The sequence below is a fragment of the Protobothrops mucrosquamatus genome, unplaced genomic scaffold (genome assembly GCF_001527695.2).
Source record: "Protobothrops mucrosquamatus isolate PMUCROS unplaced genomic scaffold, P.Mucros_1.0 scaffold_148, whole genome shotgun sequence".
Taxonomy (NCBI): Eukaryota; Metazoa; Chordata; class Lepidosauria; order Squamata; family Viperidae; genus Protobothrops; species Protobothrops mucrosquamatus.
This window is the reverse complement of record NW_015386224.1, coordinates 149,397-171,861: the sequence shown is the minus strand read 5'-3', so window position 1 is coordinate 171,861 and position 22,465 is coordinate 149,397. Positions and strand designations below refer to the sequence as shown.

General features: G+C 35.1%; 1 protein-coding gene across 1 annotated transcript in view; it reads right to left on the bottom strand.

Moving 5' to 3' along the window:
• The window catches only part of PLEKHA7 (pleckstrin homology domain containing A7), a gene marked incomplete in the record, with an annotated part of 124,203 nt that overhangs the window by 25,250 nt on the left and 76,488 nt on the right, over window positions 1-22,465 (bottom strand). The window contains 6 exon segments of the mRNA XM_015819264.1: window positions 4,593-4,646; window positions 8,233-8,319; window positions 9,014-9,536; window positions 11,822-12,289; window positions 14,696-14,874; window positions 22,409-22,465. Of these exon segments, the coding sequence (XP_015674750.1) occupies window positions 4,593-4,646; window positions 8,233-8,319; window positions 9,014-9,536; window positions 11,822-12,289; window positions 14,696-14,874; window positions 22,409-22,465 (1,368 nt within the window).

Below are 22,465 nucleotides of genomic sequence, written 5' to 3'. Positions count from 1 at the left end.
ATATATGTTATGGGCATATGCTAGGTCTAAGAGATTCCTTTAAATTTGGTTGAATTCAATATGGCAAATGTTCATATCATACAACTTGTATTTACAATAAGTTCTTATTTACATTACAATTTTCCTGCGAATTTCTGTGACTTACAGAAAAATAAAATTATTGCATATTATCATGTACTGTTATTTTAAATTAGTTTCCAAGCCAAGAGGCTTATAATAAAGCTGGTGCCTCTGTTGGAAATGCTTCTCAGTTTTTGAACACGTGCAGCCAGGCAAAACTTACCTGCATTTTTCATGTATAGAATACAGATATAGGTATTACACTACCTTGCAGAGTATTTCACTTTGATAATTTTAATGTTTTTTATTTTATTCTAAAACTGTAGCTAACATTTTTTTCCCATAGCTCAATAAAGATTATACAGAATTACATAAACTCATTCAAGGAATTAACCATCATGTGGTAAACAAAGGATTTTAAAATGCTATTCATTCTTCAGGAAGCAGAAAAGAAATACACAAGTGGGAAGCTGGGAAATCAGTTCAAAATTAATCTCATTCATTAATTTGAGTCTTTGGAAATTACTACCTATGAATTGCAACTATATAGCTAATATAATAAAGCTAAACTCACCTTAGAAGTCTGGAACTATTGAGATAATGTATTTAAAATGCTTTGGACATTCAGAAATTGTTATTTAAATACTAGTATTAATACTATTATTAGTTCTATTTACCATTAATGACTATCTGTCCCAGCTCCATCTTCAAGTTTCCATCATTGTAAACTGATAAAACGGAAGCCACATTATCATATACAGGAGGGCTTATTACCTTTTGTAAATAATTAGACCGAGTGCTTTTCATTGTGATAAAAGTACTGTTTTTAAAACTGTTGCTTAAAATATTTTGTACTTTTAACACATTCTAAATTCAGCAAAAAAATCGAAGCATACATTATTGACATAACAGAATATAATTGATACAACAAATACAAGAAATATGCAGGCAGCACAACCTTTCTCAAACCTAGGGGTACACATTAAATCAAATGAAAAAACTGCAATTATGTCAGATACTGAGACATGTAAAATTACGTCATTGTGAAGGCAACAAAAGTAAAGCACAAGAGCATGCTTTGTATTTCTGTAAAGGTAGAAATGGAATCACCATCACTAGTTCCCAACACATGAGAAAATAAAACAAAGCGCTATTAGGCCAGCCAATAATATTGCAGAAAGCCTCCCCAAATCACACAACTTGCAAAAAGCTCTGGTGTTATATATGTGTCATGAGACACCTGTGAATGCTTAGCTATTTCAACACTGACGGCCACTCGAAAAGCAATGGAATGATTACATTTCTGTTACAGGCACTCTTACATTTATACTGGATAGTAACCCTTGCGCTGAGCTCTTTAGCACTTTGTAAATCATGTTGATCAGAGGTCCATTATTTTTTATCTGTTTCAAACAAAATTTACATATATATAAAACTGGCATCAGAAGTCTATGAAAACAGAGAAATCAGAATATGGTATGATTTTCTTAGCATCATTTTTTTTCCTTGCTGCAGTTTCATGATGCATATCATAAAAAACATCAGTCTTAAATTAAAGGATGTGGACACTGTAGCTGTGGACCGAGAACTGTGGAGTATGCATGTAGCCCAATGTGCTTAGCATAGGACATGATAATAATAGTAATCATAAAATGGGGTGCAAGAAGAAAGGAGACGAAGGACAAAGGCTTGTTTTCTTATCCAGTGCTGTTCTCTGAATAAAACAATGCTCCAGTCCTAAACTTATGTGGTAAGACCTAGATGAAAGATTTATAATAACTATATGAATATTTTGTTGTAAGTGCAAACAGAGTGATTTATTGAATTCTAAAAAGTTTTAAACATTTACGAATTGTACTTGTTTTTGACTTTGAAAATACTAGTAAGCCTATGCAATATAACTGCAAATGGAGCACAGGATTATTCACCCAAAAATAAATGACGTTTGGGCCACCCTACCCAATTGTTCCTATGTATAACAAGATAAACTGAAACCATGCAGAATCAGACAGAAATCTAACCTAAAGCATTCCTAACCAATCCAAGGTGCGCACAGGTCCTAGAAAGAAGTATCTGAATTTCCTTTCCACTACTTGATGTGGTGTGAGGATCTACAAGATACTTAATGTCTAACAGGGTCTTTTAGACTATCAGGAAGAAGACTCTAAAGTCTATTTTTCATTTTTATCTAACCCCTGAATAGGATGAGTAGATTCACTCAGTCCTCCAACATTATTATTCAGATACTCCTCTATCCCCTGGATTCTCAAGCTATTATAACCTTAGACTTTAGAAATGTTCTAAAGTCGTACAGAAAACGAAGAAGTACAATATTTCAATAAAATCTGGACTGCCAAGGGAAGGCTTTTTTTGGGGGGGGGTGTTCTATACTTTAGTTTGTTTTTTCTTGTATGAAACCCATACAGAGTCATGCACTTGTATAATTTCAGAAATATTTATCAAGATAATGAAGTGTTGTAGCTTTAATGCAGCACCCAGCCAACTCTGGATTCTGTTGAAAAGCTAGAAAGGATCAGACCTGGTTGCCAAGAAAAATACATGGGTGCTTCTCTGAAACACCTGGAAGTTGAACTTAACTTCTCAGAGACACTTCCTAATTTCACCTTGATAAAATGATAACTTAAAATCTGGAACAAAAATCTGTACAGACGGATTCCATTTAAAAATTCACATGATGTAGAGAACTTATTTTATCTAATATGACAGATTAAGATGGCATTTAGTCTGAATGCACGGGACAGAAATTCCTTTAAGTTCACAACCTGAGAGCATGATTAAATTTGACCCTGAAATTGATCCCAATAGAGTCTCTGGTTAACTAACACTTTTCATTTTAAAAAAATGTGCCATGCTATTTCCTCTTGGGGAAAGATGATCTTTTAAATGTAACCTATGCCTTGGCAACCTCCAGGATGATTTATTGCAATGTACTCAGTCAGGTTTTTATCTGAGACACATTCAAAAACTTCAAATGTGGTAGTAGATTCTTAATGGATTTTTTTTTTTTTACTAAATATACCATTCTAATGCTTGAAGAGTTTTATTACCTTCCTGAATATTGCTGGGATAATAAAAGAACAGAGGTGAAACCCAAAATTTCCTAAAACCAATATAGATTTTCTTTTTCATATAAGAAAGAAGGTTATTATGCTGAGATTCTATGAGTGTTGATTTGTTTTCTTATTATCTTTGCTAATAGCAGTTATTCACTGCTTTACCATTTTGCATACCTTGCTATAATTAAGATTTGTGTGATGTTTAGTGATCATTTATTCTTATGGCCCGAGAACCCCATAATTCACACTTCTGAATTTCAGCAGCAAAACACAAAAATGCGATAGTACTTGGCAAATAAGTGCATCAAAGCTCTGCAGATTTTATTTTCCTTTAAATTAATACTAGAATTCCCTGGCACTTGGAAAAGGGAGGAAAAAATAGAATTCTTCCCCCCAAAAGAACTTGTTAATTTCTAAACTAAGTGAAAAACCAGCAGGTGTTCTTTTCTATGCTTCACTTAACATTATATATGTTCCAGGATCACTTACTTTTCTCTATTCTAATAAACCAAACCCTGAAGTCAAGGCTTTGTTTTTGGCTTCCAACTATTGGCTTTCATGGGAAAAGCAACGTAAGGGTTCTGGTATTCAAGTAATGCTGAAAAAAACCACAGATGGAGCTCCTGGTATCTCGTTACACAACCACAAAAATGCTGTGATTATATAATTGCATCCTAATGCCAACATATATCTAAGTTGCAGCAATTGTGTGATGTTATCACACTTTTTCTAATTTGTTTTCCTGCCCCTAGAAATACCCACTGGGGGAGGGGGGATTCCTGGTTTGTTTAGGGTTAGACATTCTATTGCTAGAAGGAATCCAGCTATTAGTAGCTATGTTTAGACATGACTTTCGTATGTCCAACCTAACATAAAGTAGCAGAGAGAAGTTGCTCCTTTTTTCCACATTCTGGTAAATAAATAAAGATGCTTCTATATTTACAGCACAATTGTTGAAAGTGGGAGATCCACACTAGACTGTATGCCAACACTAAATTTTAATTATAATTATTTTGCCCTCCTTAGGAAATTGCAAATTTAATTTGTAAAGAAAATTACTGTGGATTGGATTTAGACAACTGCAAGTGGGATGCTTTCTTTCTTTCTTTTGTAGCATTTCTATCTAAAATATTAGTTCAAATGGAGGGGGAACAACTGAAGAAAGGAGTGACAAGAAAGAAAAAAACCCCACAGAAATCCATCCTTCTGGTAATAAGAGGAAGAAACTTCAGATTTTTCCATGGAACTTCCTGGATCTGAAGAAACAGACTGACTTTTGTTTTCATTTTACCATGTATAGTTTATTTATAATCTATTCTAACTATGCACAAAAGAAATCTAATGAGCAAGTGATTTATAAAGCAACAGTATAACATAAACCACTAGGGAAGTATATCTGAAAAAAATGAAAAAAGTAACTTTACTAGAATGACATTTTATGTGGATATGTTTTACCTTCAGATCCAAATATTCAAGGTCTTTCTTCAGCTGGACATAGGTATCATCAGCCTGCAAATAATAGGAAATAACAATAGTAAAATATAATTTACTATATAATTAGACTCTATCAAATATGTCTAGAAGTTTCTGCAAAAAACCTATATATTCGAGTGGTAAATCTAGTGAGAAAAATATTGATGATCACTATAGGGCAGCAAAGAGTATTGACTTTTCTGTTTCTCTTTGCTGCTGTTTGTGATCATCAGTTTTGCAGCTTAGATCTAATTGAACATAAATGAAAACTATCCAGCAAGGAAGAATAGTTTGTTCTTAGCTTTTCCAATTGATATAGTTGAATGAGAAGTGCACAGGTCAATCAATAGAAGCAAACACTCAAAATATAAAGGCTTGTTAGCTATCAAGTTGGTTAACATGCAGTGCTACATAAATCCATATCACTGAAATTATTTTAAAAATAAAGTTACTCTTAGGTGTTAGACTTAATGTTAGACTACTTAAATTCATCATGAGACACCATAGTCATCATTTTAACCAAGTTCATTATTTAAAGCATACATTTTCCTTCAGGTTAACTTTATAATATGAAACCAAAAGAATTGAGTGACTGAGCATATTAAAAATGGACAGTCGGTTACTACTGCTATTGCTCATTAACATTCTGAAATGGAGGCACCCAGCAAACCAAATAGCTATTCTGTTCTAGTTTGCTGCTAAGTAGAAACTAAGAGTAAGAGTTAGCTTAGTTGCTGAGAGGAAAAATTTTTCCCATAGAAAAGTGAGTGAAAAGGCAAAAGGAAGGAAGATGTCTGTCGTAATAATGCCAACACAGAACCAAGCCTGCCCCAAGAAAATACCCAAATTATATTCTGCATAGTTTCCAACTGAAAGTAGGAATGGTAACCATATAAATGATTAGCTAGGAAGCAGAATCCTTTTTGGTATATTTGCAGTAAGAAAAATTTAGTGAGACCATATCCAAAACAAAACTGAAGAATTGTACAGCTCTAAAAGTAATTATAAAAGATGACTGACATTTTCTGTATAGTTTATTTAGTCCAAACTGACATTCCGTGCTTTACATAAATAGCAACTATGTGAAACTCTTCTCTGTGTTTAATTGCAATTGGTTTGTGATGCAAAAGAACCACCAATATATTCATGAAGAAATGACATAATTCTGAAATATGCCACATGTACCCAAGAGAAAAAGGAAAGCTTTCCCCCCCAAATAAATATATATAAATCAGTCATTTTACATTTGCTGATTTGATTTTACTTTTGCTGATTTGGTTTCAACAATTTCAAATTCTTAAATTGTTGAAATCAAAGAAATGAAAAAAATGCAAATATCAGTAACCACCAGGTACCGCTAAAGATTGGTTTGCACACTTCTCTACTGAATTCATAATCATAATATTTTTTAAAAAAATATGTCTTATTATAAATATACAAAAAAAATGACATGAGCCCCCAGTGTTAAGTTCTGATTCTGCCAATTAACATGGATGTCTAAGAGTGTTACGCAACCCTGGGGATGGTTGCTGGCATGAGGGCGCTCTCACTGCCTTATTAACCTTTTAGCTTCATGATTTTTTTAACCTTGATTTTTATTCTTAACTTGCAAATTTTACCCTTGCTTCTAATTTTGGTTTCATTTGTGCTTTTAGCTACCCTTTTATATTGTTTTATTACGTTGTTTGTAAACGTCCCAGAGTCACTAGATAAGATGGACTGTAAAGAAATTTCATAAATAAATAATAAATGTTGTTCCTGCCCCCTTTTTTGGGAATGTGGCTTCTAATAAAATAGAGCAAATACGAGAGAGCGAATATGTGTGAGCAAAAATGAACAATAACAGCAGAATGACAATCAATTAATTTTGAAAATTTGGTACCTTATCTTACCAGCAAATATTTCCATTAAGAAGTTATTAGTTTAGCTGATGTATATTTTTTGGAGTCTGGCTTCTGGTGTGTGTGTGTGTGTGTGCGTGCGTGTATGTGAGACACCCACTCATACATTGGTGACGGGAATGGTAAACCTCTAAGATTAGCCTCAACTAGCATTGGCCATCCCAGGCTGACATAGTGAAGAAGCTGGATACTCTGCAGGGTTTTGCCTGTGTGAATAATATGCCTACAAGCAGTCCTCAATTTACAACCACCATTGGGGCCAGAATTTCTATTGCTAAACTAACCAGTTAGGTGAGACATGCCCAATATTGCATCCTTTTTTGTCACAGTCGTTAAATGAATCTGGCTTCCCCCATTTTGTCAGAAGCCAGCTGGAAAGGTTGCAAAAGGCAATCACATGACCCCAAGACATTGCCACAGTTGTAAATACATGCCGGTTGCCAAGCGCTCAAATTTTGGTCATGTGATCATGGTGATGCTGTGACAGTCGTAAATGCGACGATTGGGCATACGTCACTTTTTTCAGCGCTGTTGCAACTTTGAATGGTAGCTAAATGAATGGTTGCAAGTCAAGGATAACTTGTACTCTCACTTTTGGTGGGATTGTCCACAATTCAGGGCCACCATCCTTTCAAATAAGTAGAATATGTGACTATCCTGGTGTATTTAGACCAAGGGTAGGCAACCTTGGCTCTTTTATGAATCATGGACTTCAACTCCCAGAATTCCATGGCTGGCTCAGGAATTCTGGGAGTTGAAGTCCACGATTCATAAAAGAGCCAAGGTTGCCTACCCCTGATTTAGACCTTCCCTCATTGTTAAAATACATAACTCAGAGAGAGAGAAAAGCAGGTTTGATAAATGATAGTTTCCACTGTAAATTATCAGAACGGCTTACTTTTTTCAGTCAAAACAGATGAAACTGCCAAACAATAGCTTACTTTTTAAACAGGTTTTGTTTTAGAACAAAATGCAGCATTCACAAAAATAACACTGAAGCAAAATAATAGTCAAAATGCAGTTACTCATGTGCCACAGCCCCCATAGTATAAAAATGCTGATAATTATTTGCGCGCAGGAGCAAAGTAAAATTATGAATGATCCAGGGACTTGAACAGACTTAAGAATGGGCAAGAAAGCACGGACTCAAGCATGGCACCGGTGAAGCACTTGCAGAGTCACAGAACATCATATACAGCACAGAGGAGCCAATTAGCAGCTGACCTGATAAGTGGAATTAGTTGGCAAGTGCTGCAGTAATTGGGCGATTGTGTAATTTCGTATATGAGCCAACTTAGCCTGATGTCTCCTTAATCGAATGAGAAGCAATGTTAGCTCTTCAGGCTGCAGGTATTTGGACACATCGTAAAGAGGAAATTAGCAAGTTTCAGGGAGAGCCATCATAGTTAAAAATCTTTACTTCACACGCCAATAAAAATGTTTATTTGACATGACTGAGCAGTTACATTTTTCTACTTTTGCTTGAAGGCTAAAAAAGTATGTAACAACACACACAACAGGGCCAATCCCTCTATTGGAATTCTATTTACAGTTCTCCTTAAGTAGCAATGAAAAAGGGCACCATTAATAACAGGAAGTTCAAATTACTTCATTCTATCAATATGACATGAAAAGTCAATAAAGGTTCAGACACCCTTAGAGGTTCTATCGGAATCTACTAATACATAGACAAGGAAACATATATAGCCAATATAGCTTACCGATTTCCCATGCAAACTTGGAGCACTTACAGTATGGGTCATATATCCCATTGTAGGCATGGAACGTCTATCTATGTGTAGAGAGTTCTGTAGAAATTGAAAAGCAGCATGAATGAGACGTTTCAAGTGGGAAAAATATTTTTCTATTCTTTTACGCTTTTCCTAGCCACTGTGTCTGAACTGATTTACACAACTTTCTTCCTAAACAAGGAAATGTTAATTTGTTAATTAAATTACACAACATGTTATTTTACAAAATACGCACTTTTTCTTTCTTTGTATATATCTTTCTACAAAATGGCTTTGTCACTGATTTTTTTATATGGTATGTCTGTTTAAAGAACTATTGGTGGAAACGTTTTGCTTATAACAAATATTTTTGTTCTAACTGATTAAAGCCTGATTCAATGAGCTATATTTTCAAAAGCTTACTCACGGACAATTTATTGAAATCAATGAAATTAAATGCAACATTCTTATAATCGTGCAGTGTGCTCATCCTTCTGTCTCTCAAGAAGTGACAATATTCAGCTCTCATTCAGATAACTTTAGACTAATGAGCAATTAAAGCTCATATCCCATGAATCTTGTTTCTCTAAACCTATAACTAGCTACATGCTGAAAATCAGAGGACCTGACCTTGATAAGAAAGTGGCAGGAGATAACATACAACTTTACAGTACCCAATTATCAGATAAACTGCAGATTATCTAGCATGGTAATTTAATTTAAATTAACTGATTAGTAAACTAGAAAAAACAAGTTTTTTCTATTTACTCACTTTTGCAGTATGGTTTCGAATCTTCCTTGGTGAGCCAACAAAAGGAACGTCTATTGTTTGTCTCTCCTCAGATGGTTTGACAGTAACCCTTTCTGCAGGAGTGTGTGGTCTTCGTGATATAAAAACTTTGGGGGGTCCTGGTGGAGGTATGTCAGATGGGGAAGGGGGAACTGAAACTGAACGTGGAACTTCTAATGAACTTCTTCCCTTACTACTATCTGTAAAGTCTGGAGAACTAATATAAACTGGAGCAGTTGGGCTCCCATGTTTAAACTGCTTTCTTTGTTGCCATTCATACAGCTGCCAAACGGTACCATCTTTGTTAGCTTTTCTCTCATCATGGGACATCTTCAGGTGGCTTATTCGATCTTGAGCATATTTGTAGTCACTTGGCAAATCACGGTTTGAGGGAGGGGAGCTTCCAGAAGGTTGCCTAGTATTCTTTGGCAAAGTATGGTAATTTTCAGAAAAGGATACAGAATGGCTTGGTACTTGGCGAGTAAGAGTCTGGTCAGATGCAAGACTGTAAGAAAGTGACTTTGTTAGGGATTAAGCAAAAAACAACTCTTATTAAAAAGCCAAACATTTGCAAAATTGAAGTTTAGAACAGATTTTGGTGGACAGATTTTTGCAAATTTTGGAATATAGATAACAATGGGTCAGAGTGTATGATCCATGCAAAACAATATTTATAGGAATTCCCTCCATTATTTAAAAAAACATAACTATAGCAAATTATGTGTCACTATAATTTTGTATTCATTCACCAGGAACACTTACCACTAGGTGGTGGAGTATACCACTCAACAAAATATTTTATCAACTCCAGTTGAAAAAAAGAAATTTCAGAGCTTAATACTCAATCAGTATAAATACACTGAATTTAAGTGTGGAGAAAGCTCTCTTACCTATATATAATTATTTATTTACATTGATCTTATCCTGAGAAGCTATTGCTGGAATATGATGTTCATCAAAAATGAAGAAAGTAATTGAAGTTGCTGTCCAATTGTAAATATATAATTTCATTACTTGGCTTCATGTGAGTTATTGTTTATAGTTCAAGACAAAAAATTAAAAAGTGTGACAAGTCATAAATTTATATAGTCTAATCTTTTGCACAATTAATAGATGGTTAACCTTCTGTCATGTTTTTAGAGAAAAATCTTGAGTTTATGTCTCAAGAAGAGTCAAGGAAGGCCTTGTAAAACCTAATTACAATCAATAGTATACAGTAATTAAGAGTGGTAAGCATGATCTCTTGCCCAAAATGAAGTTACAAAAGAGTACAAATAAGAATGAACAAAAATTATTGACGGCCTCAATAAACACAAATCTATATTTTAGACCAAAGTTACGGTCTACACAAGCTATAAAATATACAAAGCCAAAATGGATTGAAGAGGTAAAAGATAACAAGGTTCAACTTGCTTTCTTTTTTCAGTTAATTTCTCAATCTATGAGATCCTTGATGAACAGTTAGATAGGAGATTGGAAACTTTCATAGTTCTGATTTTTAAACTGGACCATTAGACATTTCTTTCTCCCATCCAATTTTCTAGACTTTATAATATGAAAAATCACTTTCTTTATATGTGATGCCCAATCTAGTTTTGTAGGTATTTTCTACCACTACCACTTTCCTTTCCAAGATATGCTGAAGAACTTGCATCCCAAATCTACCGTGTTTCCACGAAAATAAGACCGGGTCTTTTTTTTTTTTTTTNATAATAAAGTTGGAAGGGACCTTGGAGGTCATCTAGTCCAACCCCCTGCTCAGGCAGGAAACCCTATACCATTTCGGACAAATGGCTGTCCAGTCTCTTCTTAAAAACTTCCAGTGTTGGAGCATTCACCACTTCTGGAGGCAGGTTGTTCCACTGGTTAATTGTTCTAACTGTCAGGAAGTTTCTCCTTAGTTCTAGGATGTCTTACTTATCTCTGGCACAGACAGCCTCACCCAGTAGGTCCACTTCTTCTGGGGCTGAAGGAGCAGCTTCATTCTGCAGCTGCATTCCGGCCTACATTTTGCAGTCAGGCCTTTCTGGAAGGCCTATGCAGCCGAGTACCGAGCTATGGATTGAATCCATAGCTTGGTCCTCAGCTACAGAGGTCTTGCAGAACCGAGCTATGGATTGAATCCATAGCTTAGTTCTTGGCTGCACAGGCCTTCCAGAAAGGCCTGTGACTGAGAAATGCAGGCCTGGCTGCAGAGGAGGCCGCAGAAGAAGTGGATCGGTGAGGAGAGGCCTGGTTGCAAGGTAAGTGGGTGCGGGGCGTGTGGGGCAGATCCACACCCCTATCCCCGCCCTAGCTTGATTTTTAAGTGTGCGCCTCACCCCCAAACTAGGGCTTATTTTTGGGATAGGGCTTATATTGGGCTCACCCCCAAAAAATCAAGCTAGGGCTTATTTTCGGGGTAGGCTTTACTTTCAGGGAAACACGGTATATAACACTTACTGCTCTGAATTATTCTTTTTAAACAATTTGGTGGGGGAAAAAACAAATTAAATGTTGTATGAATATATATGATACTCAGATAGATTGGAGTTACATTGATCTGCACATTCTAATTCCTAAATTCCCCAAAAAGATTTTTTTCAAGAACAAAAGAGCAAAGGTATACAGTATAACCTGAGGCTCTATGTAGACCCACAGAGCTCTTCCAAAGGTTACTGCTGCTCCTATATAATTGTACTAGAAAGGGGACTTAGGCAATCAGCATTATTAACTGAGGGAGTCAAGAAAAATACCAAACCTCTACTTTAAAACAATGAAATATAGAACAAACAGTCCCAGCTTACTAACCTTTTTGTGTCTCCTTTCTGGACTTTTACCCAATGTTCTATGTGAGTCATATTACTTTTCCTTTGTGTCTCTTTATTTTGTGTTGATCTGGGAATAAAGCCTCTTTTATAGACACTGATACCATTCTGCTCTACTGGACCTGCATTTAATGAACTTGGAGGCATTCCATTCTTCTCAAGAGTCTGAGTCGCTTGAGGCCGAGAGATACTTGAGGCAGGATTCAGTGTTCCACCCGGTTCTATTACATGTTTAGGTTTCTCCCATTTGGAATCCACAGCATTCTTCCTTGCAGTGTAATGTTCATCATCTCTTCCTTTTTTCATTTCTTCGTGTTTGCCATATGCGGACATTTCGGGTGATTTTCTGTAGCCTCTTTTTGCGTCAGCAGGTTCTAATTTTGTAACTTCTTTGTAGGCATCAATATGATTAGGTTGAGGGACAGCATGCTGATCTGTTTTTCCAGTTCCTCTAAGGAAAAAAAAGAAATCCACAGGCACGAAAGTCAGCACAGTATTTTGAATCACTTATGTTTGCTCAGATTTTATAATTCAATGGAGCAGTTTTTGTTTTATTGCAGAGGCTGCAAATAGTTTCCAATCCCAGGCCGTTTAATTCCTCACCTTTAAACCCCTTTCAAAATCTTATGAAAACGGCATTCTCATAATCAAAATAGGCTTATTAAAAATGTCTACAATTAATTTTGTTTTATATAAGTTTTAGAAGTCTCAATTTCCCTTGTAACTTTGTCAGTTGGAATGCAATGGTTAAGAAGAATCAACATGTACAAGAGTAGCACAGTGCATTAGCATGATGTGCAAACCTAACATTTGGTGGCGAGATGAGATACGCCCCCGCTCTTTTGGCCTTCCACAAGGCCTTAAAACCTGGCTTTGCTGGTTGGCATGGGTCCCAATGGGGGGTGGTTCTTCACTTATATTCTTTAAGATCGCCTCATATTTAAGTACTTTTTTATTTAAAAATGTATATTTTAATTTACATATTTATTGTTCATTGTAGTGACTAAAGCAGCTTACCCAAATTGATGACTCCAGATGTGATAAGACTAGAATATACACATATTCTTTATGCATACTGTATACATTATAAATAGACATAATGCGACTAGAATGACTAAAAGGTTACAAAATGGAGCCTTTCCTCTTAATTATTAAAATATCCCTCTTTCTCTTTTTTTCCTTTAAGTAATTTTTGACTAAATTAGTCCCTGCAGTTTTCCTGACAAGGTTTTTCAGATGTGGTATGCCCTTGCCTTCTTCCTAGGGCTGAGTGTGACTGCCAAGGACACCCAGCTGGCTTTACGCCCAGGTGGGACTAGAACTCACAGTCTCCCAATTTCTACCTAGTGCCTTTGACCTCTGAACAGGAAATCTGCTTTCCATTGGTGGCCCATGCAATTATTTATTTGACGAGGAAGGAAACCGAGTAAAGTTACTCAGTGTTGTCCCATCAGTGCTACATTCAAAACAGCTCCTGTTACTGCTTACTTTTTGACTGATCATTTTAAAGGCAAGGCAAGGATTTCGGAATAATATTGAGGAACAGGCAATCAGGACTACAGAATCTATTATCCTAACATATTGCTTGCATGGAACTTTAATAAAACAAACCATTTTTAAGACCTACTAAAATGATTATCCTTACTTCCTTAAGAAGAAACTTATTTAAATAGTTGCTATAAAATCTGCCTCCTAAGATAGTTATTTCAAGGATTGGGAGGGTTAGTATGAATAAATATACATTTGTAGAATATCTATTTTTATATTTTATTTTAACAAAAGAAGAATATTTAGGTAGCCAAAAATATATAGAGAACTTGTTTTCAACCCAGAAAATAAAAGTTCTTATCTTTCTGCAGCCTGTTATCACTTATCTATGATCCTATGAAAATTTCAGATAAAGGGTTTTTAAACAATAAGAAAAACTAAAATACTCCCTCTGCCTTTAGTATTTTCTTTTGCCAGATGAACATGGTTCTTACTAATCCACAGGATCTGGAGTCCTGCAGTCTCTGGCATTCACATTGTTAGTATCATAGTATCTGAACTACAACAACTTAAAACATCTATTTTAAACACTTTGTAAATGGCTTGAGAGAGCATTTTAAATGACTGAAAATACATAAGTATTAATAAAGGAGAATATTTGTTGCTCAGGGTTGACATGAGGGGTCCTTGATGCTCTGATGTTACCTAGTTTGGGTAATAAAACATCTGCAAGAAAACAAGCAAGCTCAGAGAGCACCAAGGACCCCTCAAATACATATGTTTATTATTTATTTATTTATGAAAGATTCTTTTAAAAAAAACTTTTGACATGAAATTCACCTTGTCAATACAATTAATTCAATAAATGTTCACTCAACGTTTCTGCCGTTTTCCCATTGATTCCAAATTCAGTCTTTGCTAATGCTTGATAATTATTTCTTTTTACATTTACCTTTTAATAATTACCTTCACGTCATTACAGAAATCCTTTCAGATACAGAAATCACCAAACTAAAGAATTAAATTTAATGCAATCTTAAAGAAAGAAAAATGGGAGAGATTTTTAATTATAGGCAGACTTGTGTGAAGTTTTAAATATTTATATTTAAGGTATATTTAGCATCCAGGTCTATATTGACCCCTGGGAGTTCCTGGACTAGTCCTTGCAGTTTTTCTTGGCAAGGTTTTCAGAATGAAATTATTGCTCATTATTGTAAATAAATGGGCACAGCCTTCTGCAGGTGGCAGTGACATCTAATACTTTAATATTAAAAAGTCAAAGAGGGTTTTTAACAAAAAAGACAATGTTTTTTAAGTATGACTGAAAATATATTGTTCATTACAAACATATATAAATACGTGAACTTGCCTCTTTGGTGAAAGATGGCTTTGCATAAGAGCAGCTTGATTCATTGCATGGATCCAGTCATTCATATCTTCTTGAGTATCTGCACTAAAGTAGTACGTGCGCATCCCTGAATGTTCTGCCTGAGAGCCAATAACAGAACTCTTATTATAAATATAAGCCCTCATGCCTGTATGGATAGCCTGTAAACAGAGAGAGATTGAGGCACTTTAGCCAATATCAAAGAAGAAAATCCCATGTTTTTGAAAGAGCAGCAGCTACTTAAATTGAAAAATGTTTTAAATAATCAATAGGGCCTATGTTACAAAAATATAAGGTGGTACCATCAAAATCACTACAGTACAGCCTTGATGGTTTCTATATAATAGGATAAACTTCTGGGACTTTTTTTTTCATACAATTCCAATGATATCACAGCTTGGTTCTGGCCTTTGTATCAGTAACTTAACATTTTATAACATTCCTCTTATCTCAAGAAAATGGATGGCAAAAATTACACTGACAGGCCAGCAGAGTTTTCTCATTCTTTGGCTGAAATTATAAATATTATATTGCTATGTAAAGAATAGTATATTGAGAAGAAGAAAATTAAAAATCTTTAATACTATCAATTTTTATTGGAATGAATATTTTTAAAGAGTTATTTTCTGTTTTTATTAAAATATAAAACTGTTATAAAACTGTTGCCAGATACTGAGATTGGTTATCACCACTTTGAATACACTATTTTACTGTGCAATACCATTTTTAAAAGTGATAGTTAGCACCTTCTGGATCACATCACATTTGGGGCAAGCTAAGTACAAAAATTTGTTTCTTATTAGAGTTGATTTACATGCCATGCTGCAGGCAGCCACAACATTCAGTGAAACACAGGGCAGAGTACAGTATTTGGGGGAAATCAGAACAAGAGGGAACATCATACGGATTAGTTCAAATTATGATGCTACTACATACATGCCACATTAGCAAAGACAAGGAAGGGAACTTAATGCCACAACTAAATCTGTTTTATTATAGAGGCATATAGTAACACTATATCAAACATAGAGCTTTAGCATCAGAGGAAAATGTGTGGATAAATAAATAAAGCTAGCAAGTTGCACTTATAAATTGGCAGAATTCACAGTTAAAATCCATGACAAAAGGAACTACTTTTATCTTTTTGGCAAATGTAACACAACTTTCAGGTTGCTCATATATGTATATACATGAAAACAAAGAACTGAAAGCTTCTCATTTTCTTGAAATGTTCATCAAGATATTCAGGCCCTGAGTTCCACTTAACCTTCTTTAGGCAAATCTATTCACACATATATACATAGTTTACTAGTGCACATTGTCAAGGTAGATGTTGGTGATTCTAATCTTTTTTACTGTGAGCTCCTGGGTTCTCTCTGAGCAGAGGCGTAGCGTGGGGGGTGCAGGGGGAGCCGGCCGCACCGGGCGCAACATCTGGGTGGGCGCGCTCGCACTCGCAGCTCTCTGCCCCTGCCTGTGCGAATTCGATCCGAGCCGCCGGGTCGCCACCCACTGTGGAGGGGGGGCGCAAATTACTTGCCTTGCCCCGGGTGCTGACAACCCACGCTACGCCACTGTCTCTGAGCTTGGTTGTTTTCTTGCAGATGTTTTATTACCGAACTATGTAACACTGTCAGTGCTAATAAGTATTGGTTTTACACTCTGTTTATATACAGTAGCTTGCCCTACACATGTTGATGTATGCTTTTCTCCTTAGTAGTTCTTTGATTTAGATTATTGTTTTCTGCTAGATTGTTTGTCTGGTGTTAATCCCTGTTTATCTGGGTGTAGGCTGTTGGAGATATGTATTCTGTTTTTTTGTTCCTTTTTTAGTTTTTTTATTGTCTCTTTTGTAAATGTGGTTTATCTATATATGTTTATTAATGACTGAGATTAAAATGTCTAGCCATTAGCAAACCTTGAAAACCTCTTAAAGACAACTATCCCAAATCATAGAGATAAAGAGTCCTTCCACCTGTTGCTTCTTGTTCTTTCCAAAGCGCCTGGAGGCAGGACAAGAAGCAACGGGTGGAAACTAATCAAGGAGAGAAGCAACCTGGAACTAAGGAGAAACTTTCTGACAGTGAGAACAATTAACCAGTGGAACAACCTGCCTCCAGAAGCGGTGAATGCTCCAACACTGGAAGTTTTTAAGAAGAGACTGGACAGCCATTTGTCCGAAATGGTATAGGGTTTCCTGCCTTAGCAGGGAGTTGGACTAGATGACCTCCAAGGTCCCATCCAACTTTACTATTACTATTACTATTACTATTACTATTACTATTATTATTATTATGTGAGGGAAGTGAGCAGTTTCAAAATTGGATGGATGGATGGATTAATTAATTTAATTAATTAATGCAGATATATTGACTAAAATCAAATCTCCCACTATAAGCAGTATTTGGTGAATGCTACTTTTAGAGATCAGTACTGAAAATGTCAGAATGTGGGTTACTTTTCATTTAGATGAAATTATTTAAAAAATACTGGTTTCCTGTATATAGACATTGTAGCTGTGAGCTTCTTCATTGTTTTATGCAATTAGTGACAATAACGTGGTCAATACTGGTCAGGATATCCTAGAACAGGGGCCTTCAAACTTGGCCCTTTTATGACTTGTGGACTTCAACTCCCAGCATGGCTGGCTGAGGAATTCTGGGAGTTGAAGTCCACAAGTCATAAAAGGGCCAAGTTTGAAAACCCCTGTTTTAGAATTACCATAGTTATCCAAGTAATGGTGGGAATGACCAAAGGAACCATAACTGATCTGATGAGCCATTTGCAGCTTGTACTAGTAACAATAAATAAATTATGCTTGATATTGGTTATGGGCTTTCTGAATTTTAAGATGGGTTATACAATCATAATAAAGATTGATTGGCTCCTAAACTACTTTCTCCAGATGAGGGACTGTAGAACAACCTTTTCATTGATAGTCTAGTTAGAAAAGCAGAAAGCAGAACTTTGCCAATATCCACATTTGGTGGCAAAAGAAAGCAAGCTTACACAATTAGAGTAAGCAACACATGTCGTGTTATCAGCAAACCCTGCCACTAGAAGGACTATCTCCACCATGTGTAACTGATAGCATAAAACAGCAATGTCTAAATATAAGCCAGTTATCTCTTAGCAGCACACCAAATAAGCAACATAAAAAAGCTATGATTGTAAGTGCAAAGACAATCAGTAACAGTAAAACACACAAGAGTTTTGTGAGCCATAAACTGGGATAAATAGTTCTAATTTACAACCATTTTTAAATACATCACATACACATTCACAATAGGGATGAAAAAGTGATATTTGGTACCTATTCATGCATTCAGATGCCCTTATTCTGGAAAGAGGGAGAAGGAAAGGCAGTCTCTTTCCCATATTGCACAGAAGAAAAAATGGAGAACAAACCCAAAGCACACATCAATAAGAACAGAACAAGAACAAAGTCGAAAAAGTTAAAAAGATGGAAGCCTAAATCATTAATAGGAATTTGGTGTAAATTCAAACCCTTAGAAACAGTCATTCACTCTTTTTATAAAATGACTGCATGGAATCTTAACTCTTCTGAAGTTCACTTAATTTTCCTTCACAATTTTTCTCACGCAAATACTTGAAACTAAAAAAAAAGCAGGACTGCTAAATAAAATCAAATTGATAATCCTGAATGGAAACATTAAGGAATCAGTTAAGAAGACAGTTAAATAGAAAGCACAGAAAGAGCAAGTAATTACTAGCAATGTGCCTTTAAGATTTTCATCCATCCAAGAAAAATCAGTGCAGTCTCCTAAGATAAGAAATGTGCAACATATTATTTTAATTGTTTTCATATGCAATACAGGATACGAACCAATATTACACAAATTAGCTTATGTAATGTAGGCTCTAGGCTTTCTGGCTACAGAATAAAGAATAAATATTGGATTCTATAGATTCTTGCAGACAAAAAAAGTTTATGGATGGATGGATGGATGGATGGATGGAAGGAAGGAAGGAAGGAAGGAAGGAAGGAAGGAAGGAAGGAAGGAAGGAAGGAAGGAAGGAAGGAAGGAAGGAAGGGTTAATAGTGGGGTATTTTTCAAAGTACCAATGTGTTTCAGATATGCTAGCTTACATTAAATCTGGGATAAAAAAATTCTCTAATTTTTAAATGGAAAGCAATTGGGAATTGTTTTACTTCATTTGAAAAGACAATGGGAATAAATCCTGGTGTTTTAGTTCTAAGTAACTATACGGAATTGCACTACTAATATTTAATATCAATCTATTTATTGGAATATTATCCATGAAATAAAGTCAAAGTATGCAAGGAATAAATAATTCTGAAAGTAGTAGTTGTGACAATAAACATTTGGAAAAGAACTGCCTACATTTTTACAAATAATGCAAAGTATTAAACAGAAGTATTTGACTTCAAAGATGAAATAATTTAGATTAATACATAAACTGATTTAGATACAACAATGGAAAATAAATTACCCTGGGCTCAGGACTTAGGACATAGAAGAGAGAAAGGGAATGCATCATTACAACCAATCTGAAAGACTGCTTTTACGGATTCATTAAGACACTACATTTTCCACCAAAGAAATGAGAAAACTAAATTGTTTATTCCACCATTTCTTCCTATAAATAGCAAATTATAATGCATGAGTATGCTACTGTTATAAACATTAGCAACAGAAATTCATGCAGATATGAGCCTTAAGTTAGACTACTGCAGTTTACTCTCAACTGGGTCATCTTGAGAGACTATATCGAAACTGCAGTTGGTGAAGAATGCAACTCCTGAGATGATGGAGAGTGAAAACTGCTACAGCTATTATTCCATATACTGAGGCACTGAATGGGTTATCTACAGTCTCCATATACAATTCAAAATATTGATTTTGACTTTTAGTGCCCTCAATGGCTTGGCTCCTAGCTATCTGCAGGAATGCCTTTTTCAGGTAGAGCTATCCTATCAAATGAGTTCATCCCATCTAGAGATATTATCTATACCCAGTATGTGAGAATTTACATCGGTCGGGGTCCAAAGGTCAAGTGTCTCTGTCATGGTCTCTATGACCTCTTAGAAATGAGATTTGTTTCAACAGGGACATACCTCCATAAAGTAGCGAAAAGTGAATTATTTTGTAGGGGGTTGCAGCTATATAGCGTTCACAAAGACCAATGGAGGTGAGGTTTGAACTGTATATTATATTGATATTGTGTTTTTTAAACAGTTTTCATTTTCATTGACTGCTCTATTTTTATTCAATCTATTTTTTATTTTATTTATTGGTCAATTTAGTCATGCAATTCACATAAATAAATCTGAGTGACATACAAAGTTAAATACACTAAATACAACAAAATACTGATAGTCCTCGACTTGCCACAGTTCAATTAGTGACCATTCAAACTTACAACGGCACTGAAAAAAATGACTTACAACCATTTTCCACACTTATGATGATGCAGCAACCCCATGGTCATATGATTAAAATTCAGGCGCTTGACAACTGGCATGTATTTATGACGGCTGCAGTTTCCTGGGATCATGTGATCACCTTTTGCAACCTTCTGACTAGCAAAGTCAATGGGGAAGCCAGATTCGCTTAACAATTGTGTTACTAACTTAACAACTACAGTGATTCACTTAACAACTGTGGCAAGAAAGGTTATTAAATGGGGCAAAAATTCACTTAAGAAATGTCTCACTTAGCAACATAAATTTTGGGCTCAACTGTGGTCGTAAGTCAAGGACTACCTGTAACCCAATAACATTTAAAAAAATTTTTTAAAAAAAAAACATTACAAAAAAACCCCATACACCAACAAGGGGGTGCATTCTATTCCCCTAGCAATACAGCCACTTAGCAGGTCCCATTCCCATGTCATGGGATCCCCAGACCAGATGCAAGCCAAGTTTTCAGGCTCTTCTGGAAGACCAGCAAGATCAGGGTTAACCCGGCCTTGGGAGCAATGATCTTCCAGAGAATTATGTACTGTGGCAGAAAAATGCTACCTTCTAGTCTCCCATCAGATACATTATTTTGTGGATGGGGTCTGCAACATGCCTTTCTTTTATTATGTACTAGTTTTTATATTTTACTGTTCTAAACTGTTAGTCTGAAGGTTCACAGTATATATCATGGGCAAATGGTCAGTGAGCCTAACTCATCTATCTCTATTTTTATCTTCGGGATCACAAATGATTTGAACATTTATATCTGTGAAATATGGAGCATGTAATTTATTTTACTAATCAATAATATACAACTTTCTAGAGAATAATTTAGCATACATATTTTATGATGAAGTTAGAATTATGTATTCATTGCAGGTAATTCAATGGCACTTTCTTCCATCTATAAAATATGTACACTGGTAAAATGTAATATCACCTAATTAACCACCCATAGTAATTAAACTTTTGGGACTATATTATAGATAAATAAATCTATTATCTCTTCTGGAGGCACTCTGCCTGACTTTTCACTTGGGTGCAGTTTGTGGGTTAGCATTATGCACACACATAATGAAACCAACAAACTACTTTGCAACTGGAAGAACTGTGGTTTAGGTTTATGATTATTTATGAAACATAAAGTAAGCACATTCAGTGCTAATTACAGTTTATGAAACAAAATGAAGGAAGATAGCCATGTAGCTACCTTAAATCACTTTTCCATTGTAAAACACTTAGCCAAAATGTTTAGGGTTATATATATAATGTAACATCTAATTCTTTTTGGAAAGAAGAATACAAATATGGATGGCATATATTTTTGACTTCTTTTTAATTAAACATACTTCCAACCACAATATACCATCTCTTATCAATTAGGTAAAATGTATTATATTAACAAAGTTGCTTTTTTCTGATAGGAATCTTTTGGCAGTGGAAAAAATCCTACTGCAAAACAAATTGATATTTCCATCCACTTTTTACAATCATTTTTGGACTTAATCTTTTTGTATCGAAGAACACCAAATAAGCTAAGAACACCAAATAAGCTAATAAATTCATATGTACATTACTTATAAAACTCAGCATTATATGTTTCTGGGTTTTAATGTTAAGCCAGAGTACTAAATACTATACTAACTAATATCAACAGAGCCTAAATCTAACTATAGGTTGAAATGATTTTCCAAATACAGTCAAACTAATGCAAGTTGTGTTAAAACTAATCCAATTCCTGATGATGATAAGCAGGAAAAAAATATTGCATATGCAACAAGGGTAAAAGTTTAGAGTTGTGTAGACTACTATTGCAGAATTTGAGAAGCCATCCACTTTATGTAATGAGCTTTTAAAAACATGCTACATAATATTTATAAATACATTATTCTAACTATAGAATTAGAATTTGTCAGGTAATTTGCCAATTGGAATCATCCCAGACTGGCTCAATTCAGGGCCCAGTCAAGGAAAAGAAAAGTCCAAAACCTATTGTTTTGCAAAATCTACCCAAAGACATTTAAGATATTGTTTCAGTTGCAAGTTTTTCCAATGAATCAGAAAACCAACTATGACATCTTTTCAAGAAAATATCAAGACTATATTAAAAAAAATGGTACAGAGATGTTTCAATTCTATTTTTTCATTAAATATAAAGGGAGACCTATAATCTTTAAAATATATATCTCAAAAGGCAACATATCTGATTGCTTAAAAGAAACTATATATTCTGCAAATAGTAAATTTACCTTAAAGGAATATTTGCGATTTATATGATCTTCAGGTCCCACAGATGAAATTACATA